The sequence below is a fragment of the Prosopis cineraria genome, unplaced genomic scaffold (assembly GCF_029017545.1).
Source record: "Prosopis cineraria cultivar Desert tree isolate PC_DT_omini unplaced genomic scaffold, ASM2901754v1 PC13, whole genome shotgun sequence".
NCBI lineage: Eukaryota > Viridiplantae > Streptophyta > Magnoliopsida > Fabales > Fabaceae > Prosopis > Prosopis cineraria.
The window spans coordinates 11352437-11361428 of NW_026555344.1; the positions used below are offsets into that span (position 1 = coordinate 11352437).

The window sequence follows — 8992 nt, forward strand, 5'->3', positions numbered from 1 at the left end:
TTTAATAATGATGATGAAATTATATGTATGCATGTAATCTTATTTATATGTAGTTGTTAGTATGTGCATATATGCTAAAACTTTGAATTACTGAGACATTAATGCTCAACTCCTTTTTTAACATATTTTTTTTGAATATAAGGTCACGGCAAAGCCGTGCAAGAGAGACAAAAGTCAGGTCATGTTAAGAACCATTAAGTTTCTACAATCAAGTAGTAGATTATCATTTCTTTGACATTTTTATGTAAGTCTAGCAGAGTGAAGGGAAGCATTTAGAAGCTTAAGGCTTATCTTGAGTAAACCTTGAGTTCTCATTTTAATTTGTAGAATAATCAATGTTAATTTAGAACTTATGTGTCATTTGGGATTCATTGTTAAATTATAATTTTTTTGCGATCAATTTATTTGGAGTAAATATTTTATTAGAACACTTTGATATTGAGACTTTTACTCAGAAGTACTTATTTGAGTATTTATTATGAGATGTGACACGTGCATTTGCAAACCTTAATAAGCCTATATATTTATATACACTTTATGAAAAAATTATATATTAACCTCTAACTTTTACAATTTTGGTAGCCCTATTGAACTAATTTAATAATTTTTTACTAAGGTTATTTTATAAGTATATATTTATTAGATAGATCTTTTTATAACTATGATAGCTCTTTAAAATTTAGATCAATTTTTTCTATCATGGTTACCTTAAAAAAACTTGAGCATTAGTTTTAAACTTTTATACCATTATAATAATTTTTGGTGTTTTAAATATTTTTATTACCATGATATTTAGTTAACTTTTTAGTTGATAAAGTTATGGTATTATATAAAATAAATTATCAATTATTTAAAATGAAATGTCCAACACCTGCTGTTAAGTTTGATCAAGTAGACGTTAATTTTATTGTAGGGCCCAATAGAATTTTACTGTACCTTCTCTTTCTTTCCCGATCTCATCTTCTTTCTCTAACCCTCTCATCTTCCCTTCGGTGCCAACCTGGTCCTTCAATATTCAGATTTTAATTTGACCACAACGTGCTTGTCATTCCATTACCAAAAAATCGACACTAGCCCCGAACCCACGCTGATCGATCATCTCTTTATTCTCCCCCGTTATTCTCGATAGCGACAGAGATTTATACTCTTGATTATGACCGTACAAAGGACTGAACGGTACTATCACTTTGATCTAATTTAAAGTCTGTTTTTTTATAAAAAGAATTGAGTTAGATAACTCATACTTCAATCTTGTCTATTAATAACTTTAAGATTAATAAGATCGAACTTATTTCATAAGACTGAAAGATTGGTCCTATTAATCTAGTATTTACTTAGCATTTTTTTTTACCTTTTTCTTTATGAGAGATAATAATTCATTTTAACCTAATAGACTTAGCTAAGATAATAGGATCACTTATAATCATAATAAATTCAAAATAATTTTCAACAAGAAAAAAATATTTCAATTACAATATAAATGATTTAAATTTATAACTTCAACAAAAACAACACCCAACAAATTTTAACAACACTATATTACAACAATAATTTAAAAACAAACTCAATAAATCTTCATACAATCATTTTCTTATTATAAATTACACTTGAAGCATTTGTTAAAAAATAAATTAATTATAACTATATTAAATAAATTAATAGGATTGGATTGGCTCAAGTGGTTTAGATGTCCAGTCTCCTATTCAATTCAATATGAAAAAATAATATAATTTTTTTAGTCTTTTTGGTCCTGAAGACCAATGTTTATAAGGACCAGACAAGACAGGATCATCTTAGGTTAGATTAAGTCGGACAGGATTAGAGAACTTTTACACAACCCTACTCTTAACAATAGAATGACACATTTTTCTTTTCTTTTCTTTTCTTTGTTTTTTTTTATGTGGACTTTACAAATGAGGATATATTAAATTTCTTTTTTTTATTATTATTATGCTTGATCAGCCATTGGCATCGTCTCATAGGTAATGCATGATTCCTCCTCCATGTAACTTGGTCATGGCAAGGAAAATAAAGGCGTGATTGAAGACCCCACTAGAAGAGCAAATAAAAGCTTTTGTAATTACAGGTCCATAGTCTCCACCACCAAACATTTTTGTTGTCCATCAAATCTCAGAAGAAAGAAGAAGGTAAAAAGGAAGACGAGGATGAGAGAAACAAGGAGAGTGGCGTGGAGGAGAAGCTTGGAGGAAGCATTAAGGAGAGTTGAAGGTGAAGAGGAAGACAATGATGAGAGCTGGTGTCAGGTAGAGAAGCCATGGATGGATTTTATATGGACAATAATAACTTTATTATTTGTAAGAAAATCTTTATATATAATAAAACATAATATTTATATAATTTTCAGTATATGTTAATAATGAAATGAAAATATAATTGAAAATTATTTTATCCAATTTTAAATTTTATTTTTCAAATTTTTAAATCTACAATGATACAAAAATTTTAAGGTATAACTAAATCCAGAGCAGTGCTCCTCTTGACAGATATCAAAATGTAGTGAGAAAATGTGAAATTGATATGAAAAACTTACGCTTTAGGACCAGGAAAACGCGATAAAAAATGAAAAAGAGAGTAGATACATGACTTGGAGCTTGGAGTAAAAATAGGTTAAGTCAAGCGTTTTCGTCAGTTGGTTAAAAAAAAAAGCTAGATTTTTGTCAAATAAGTTTGAACTTATGTGATAAGTTAGAGGTTTAAATTTAATTTAAAGCATTTATAAAGCTTTTTTCATAACTCATGTTTGAATTTACATAAAGCATGGCCTAATTTAAAAGCATATTTAAAAATAAGTCTTTTAAATATTAGATAATGTACCAACTATAATACAATACAATAATAAAATAATAATATTAAAATTAATATATAAATCCAATCTAATTAAAAACATAATTTAAAATAAAAAAATAGATTGTGTGTGTGTGTTTTGAAAAATTAAATCAAGCCACAATAATCTGATTAAAAGGAGGAATTATAAAAAAAAAATATAGCAGCTGTTTTCGAACCTGAATTGTGATGGTTTTAGCTATTATAATTATAAATTGTAGCAGTTTTAAAAATCACTTAAGAATCCTCTGTCACTTGACAAATTTATCTCAGTCGGTTGGATTGACATTGGGAGGACAGTCTCTTCTTCTTCTTCTCTGTTACCCAGCAAAAAAAAAAAAAAAATGCTTAACTGTAATATCTAAACGAGGCGGCCAATTTTTTCTAGACTCACATAAAAAATAAAAAAAATCAAAGACACACATGCAAATAAAAAAAAAATTAAAAACATCATCACCCATTACATTGATATGAGGATTTCATTTGGGCCACCCAATATATACCAATCCTTGCGGGCCTCACATATTTTAATAAATTAGTTTAACTTTTTGTGTATACCTTAACTACTGTAGAACTATAATGAAAAACAACTGTAATAATTATAAAGGAGGGAGATTTTAGACTTTAGCATTAAAAAAAAAAATAAAGGAGGGAGAATTTATTATTTAAATTTTAAAGTAATTACTTTTTAGTTAATTTTCGACTAGTACCAAATTCTTCCTAAAATTAATTGTAACCCCCGACGAAAACGCATTCTCGAGACGGCGGATTCATTTCTCTTTGTCGGCGAAGAAGTATTCCACACTCTGTCGCACGCCGTCCACCTTTGTCAGCCCTGCGTGGTTGTTCTCGGGCAAGCAGTGAAGAAGGTTCGAAGCATAGGGCATTTTCTAAGACCAAAATCGGGTGACATTAATTTTTTTTCAATCTGGCTTTGAATCTAGAACTGAATTTGTTTCCCGCGTCATCTGTTCCCTGTGTGGCTGTTCTTGCTTTGTTTTAAACTTTTCATTTTAATTTGACTTTGAATCTAGTCGTGTAATTGTTTGAATAATGACGCTTCCGAATTTGGGAGTATTTACAGATTGATTTTTTTTTTTTGGGTACTAGTTTTGCTAGAATGGTGTGTAATTGGCTATGATACTTCTTCCCTCTTCATTTTGATTACTAGCGACTTGTATGATTTGGATTGTGTTGTTTTTCAATGCTGGATTTATTGTGTATTGGCATTCTGTTTAATAATTTTTTTTTTATCTTATCATCAATTTTGGAAAATTCTCAATGTATTTGTGGTGTATGGTCTTGTAAATGACCTGACTCAAGTTGTGCCAAAGCATCTGGAGCAAAAATTAATGGGGTTATCATATCGACTATGCATATTTCAAAGATTTCAGTGGCTAGTATAGGTCCGTCGATGCTCACGTGTTTGCATTTCAAATAGATAAGATCTTATCTGAATGCCTGACTTCCTTAAAACTTGAAAGTTACGTTAACAATCAATAATTAAAAGAATTTTGGCCCTCGTTCTTTCATTGGTGCTTTTAAATTTTGATGATGATAACTTTCATGGTAATGGATGTTTGGAACATTTTATTAATGCTGATTATGATTCTTTTGGGTATTGGTCTATTGGACCACGTAAAACCTGCTCAATCCATTGCTTAGTAATGCTTAAGTTCTTAATAATCTCCATACAGGCAAATTATCTTTGGCTTCCATAAAATAATGGCTAGGTGGGATGCTATTCTATCTCTTCCTGTACAAAATCCTCCTACGTTGGAGTTTTCTTCTGTTGATCTAGTATGGTCAAAAGTTGAAGGTTGGCATGACAAATTAGATAGAGTAGCTTTAATCCCATTTGCTAGAGTTGATGATTTTGTTCGGGGTGAATCCTCCAATAAAGACTGTCCAACACGATTTCATGTTGAAGCCAGACGTCGGAGGCCTCCATCAATGCCTTACAAGCCAAAGGTTGATGGCATACTAGAATATATTCTGTAAGTTACAAAATTCTTTGTTAAACAACTCTAAGTTCATGCTCCTGCTTCTTCTACTATCTCATGTGTTTAGATTATATTATTGGTATGTAGGTATTGGTGTTCCTTTGGTCCTGATGACCACAGGAAAGGTGGCATTGTACGGCCCAGTCGGAGTACCTATGTCCCAAAGAAAAAAAATGCTGGCCGACCAAATACTAAGAGAGGTTGCACCTGTCACTTTATTGTGAAACGCCTGATAGCTGAACCCTCGGTTGCCCTCATCATTTTTAATGATGATAAGCATGTGGATAAAAAGGGGTTGCCATGCCATGGTCCTCAGGACAAGATGGCTGCTGGAACTCGAGCTATGTTTGCTCCATACATCTCAGAAGATCTAAGGCTTCGTGTGTTATCTCTTCTATATGTTGGAGTTTCTGTGGAGACCATTATGCAAAGGCACAATGAAACAGTGGAGAGACAAGGCGGCCCATCTAACCGTGATGACCTTTTAACCCATCGTTATGTTCGACGGCAAGAGCGGGCAATACGCCGGTCTACATATGAACTAGATTCTGATGATTCTGTCAGTATCACCATGTGGGTTGAAACCCACCGGAATCATGTATTCTTTTATGAAGATTTCTCTGATTCAGACCCTTTCACTTTAGGCATTCAAACTGAGTGGCAATTGCAGCAAATGATTAGATTTGGCAACCGTAGTCTCCTTGTGTCAGATTCAAAATTTGGTACAAACAAATTGAAGGTTTGTTGATTTTTGTTCTTTGATTTGATGAAAATCTTGAAAAATGTTATCATAAATTGTTAGTCTGCAGATACTAACTGGAAGCACATTTTCAAATTCATCCAGTACCCCATTCACAGTCTTCTAGTATTCAACTCTGACAAGAAGGCCATACCCGTGGCTTGGATAATAACACCAAGATTTTCAAGTTTGGATTCACATAGATGGATGAGGGCACTCTACAATAGAGTCCATACTAAAGATCCTGCGTGGAAGTTGGCTGGCTTTATTGTAGATGATCCTCTGTGTGATGTCCTTGCAATCAGGTTGGTTGTGTAATACAGTTTTTTTTTTTTTCAAATTTTCTGCTGAAGTTAAGCACATTTAAACTTCCAAATAGTTGGAGAATAAATTGTAGTTTGTGTTTGACATTTTGCAACGTTAAGGAGGGAAGAAATTTATTGATAATTGATGCCTGCTTATAAATATTGGATGCTTTGGAATGCACTGCATGAAACTTGTGACTACTGCTGCATACAGCCGTAGTTGAATTTTATCATTGGGTAACAGGTGTAGATGCTCCTCTTTTCACTGTTTCCATTTGTGGAGTCAATGCTTCGTGTGTTCTATTTTCTATTGAACCAAAAATTGATGCTTTTCATTTTCATTTTGTAAGTTCCAACAATAAGAGTTAAGTTTATACATATATAAGTTACTAGGACTAGAAAATGGGTGAAACTGTAACTATAACCGAGTCCTCTTGTCCTAGTCAAGAGATATGTTCCAGATGATTTATATTTATGTTTGTACTAATGCTGATGACTAATTCAGATATGAAGCTCTATGGCTCTTGAAGCTTTTTCATGGTTTTCTATACAAGTTTGAGGAATGATTTCTCTTTCTTCATTAAAATTTGAGTCTTGAGTATCTATCTTTCCTACATATTTCTCAGGGATGTTTTTCAGTGTTCAGTATTGATAAGCTTCTGGAGGGTTCGTCATGCATTGCATAAAAACATAGTGAAGAAGTGTTTAGACACTGAGATGCAAGCTGAAATATCAAGACACCTTGGACAGATAGTGGACAAAATATGCAGGGGTCAGGGAACTGTGTCCCTTTTTGAAGATTTTATGGAAGATTTTGTTGATCAATCAGATTTTATGGATTATTTCAAGGCTACGTGGTATCCCAGAATAGGTTTGGTAATTTTATCTGGATAATTGAGCATTTCTGCTTGTTTCCTAATACCCTTGTGTTATGAAAGAGGGGGGGGGGAATCAGCACCTAATTTAGAATAGTTTTGCCTCAAGAAAAAAGAATAGAATTTTTATTTTGAAATTCTGTACTTGTAAAAAGTTATTCGTGAAGTTTTGATACTAGATATAGAAATTAAGGTCTTTTTAGTTAGTATGGTAACAAACTTAAACTGATTTTTAATCTAATAGGTAAATTTGTTTTTAAAATAATATTAGCATGTGATATCTATTATTCAACAATGATTTTGAGTTAGTGACAGTAAGATTGTACTGATAATCAGAGATGTGACTATATCTTGATGAATAATATTTATTGCTGATAATAATAGCTAGTGCCCAGAATTAGTTTTCCCAAAACCTTTGAATATTTTGAACCTGGAGTTTGAAATTTACGGTTCCACTATAACCTTTAAATATTTTGGACATCAAATTAGCTCTTTCAGTTCGGGCCCTAAAGAAAGGAAAAACTCTTTCAAATGGTTCTTGCTGTTACTTTGTGCTTAAAGACATTACTTTTGCTGGTAATTTGGGAGAATTGGTCTGCCAATTTTGTGGCTGTCAAATGAATAAGACAATTTTGATTTTATTTTTAGGAGAAAAGCATATGACTTTGATATTACTTTAAGTTGCATAATGACCTTTTTGGTATGTTTGACCCAGGGAGGTGGACCAGTGCGCTAAAAACTCTTCCTCTTGCCAGCCAGGAGACTTGTGCAGCAATAGAATTTTACCACAACCAGCTGAAGATTAGACTGTTGAATGAGAAAAACGTCAGCGTTTATCAGCGTGCTGATTGGTTAGTTGACAAGTTGGGTACTAAGGTTCATTCTTATTTTTGGCTTGATGAGTATACAGGAAAAGATGATTTTGCACGGTATTGGAAAAATGAATGGGCAAGTGGGTTAACATCGTGGCGCAAATCACTGAAGATAGCGGATTCTGATGTTGTCATGGTAGATGGATGCGCTAAGGTTGTTGATCAACTTGATCAAGATGAAGTTTATGTCGTCTGGAATCCGGGTTCTATGTTTGGAATTTGTGACTGTAATTGGGCACAGGAAGGCAACCTGTGTGAGCACATTCTAAAAGTTATTAGTGTCTGTCAGAAGAAAAGGTCCATTCTTCCATCTATCAGCTTATTCCAGTACCACCGGGCATTGATTGACATGCTGCACTGCCCGCCCTCTGATTCTTTGATTCGTGATCATGCTGTATCGTTGGCAGTTTCTGTTCAGAAGCAATTAAATGCACTGCTTGATTCAGAAAGTCGCCAGAATGTTGAGGATCCTATTGAGACACAGACTATTGATCACACCAATCAACAAACATCCAGTTCAGAAACGCCATTGGGTCAGATATGCCATAGAAACGATGCCTCAACTTGCGAAGGTGACGGTTCTGCATGTGGAAGTGAAGCTGCAGGATTAGTAAATGGCGGTTTTGGTGATCAGGTTATGGGAGCCGGAGAAGACATGTTATCTGCTGACATGGACGTTGACCCGTCATCGATTTGTATTTCCCCAGTCCCACCAGGTTTGCACTCTGTTGATGAGGCTGTTTTGAGTAATGTTCTGCCAATAGACAATGAGAGAGCTCTAACTCTTGGGGGGAGTAAGATATCTTCCAAAAACGATGCCGTTTGTGCATCCCCAACGGAGACTTCAAAGCATTGTACACATCAGAATATGGTCAATGGTAAGTCCACAGTTATTTCTGATACAATAGAGTCTGATGTTCAATTGAATGTTGAACCACCGGTGCTTGATGTAGTTGAAGATGAAAGCCTAGAAAACATGGATGTTGATTTGAGATCAAATAATACATGACCATTCAGCATGAGCACAAATGGAGATTACTGTGGAACTCTTTGCCCGTAAGTATGGATCTTAGGTGTTTATTACTATAAGATTTTCAATTAAAAATCAAGTGAAATTGTTTTGCAGCCTTGCATGATTGGATTTTTTGAAAGAAATTTCTGTCAATAGTTTTGACGCTTGAATTGAATTCTAGCATGGTGTAGAGTACCTCAAAGATTGTCCATGGTAAACTTTGCCCCCAAAAAAAAAAATTTGAAATCAATTCAAAATTATTTATTTTTCAGCTAGAAAAAGAATTTTTTTTGATAAAATATTTTGAAGAAGTTACATATAGATCCTGTGAAATAAACTTAT

General features: G+C 33.4%; 1 protein-coding gene across 4 annotated transcripts; it reads left to right on the top strand.

The window, feature by feature from the left end:
• Positions 1-3582: 3582 nt before the first annotated feature.
• LOC129290667 (uncharacterized) lies at positions 3583-8671 on the top strand. Of its 4 annotated transcripts, XM_054927527.1 has the most exons (7): positions 3583-3750; positions 4542-4841; positions 4935-5586; positions 5692-5891; positions 6518-6762; positions 7482-8516; positions 8592-8671. In XM_054927527.1, the coding sequence occupies exons 2-7, from the start codon at positions 4570-4572 to the stop codon at positions 8645-8647; spliced, it is 2460 nt and encodes an 819-aa protein (XP_054783502.1). In that variant the 5' UTR covers positions 3583-3750; positions 4542-4569; the 3' UTR covers positions 8648-8671. The 4 variants fall into 4 exon arrangements, with proteins under 4 accessions (XP_054783502.1, XP_054783500.1, XP_054783501.1 ...); XM_054927525.1 differs by having other exon boundaries at positions 7482-8671; XM_054927526.1 differs by having other exon boundaries at positions 3584-3713; positions 7482-8671.
• The last annotated feature ends 321 nt before the right edge of the window (positions 8672-8992 follow it).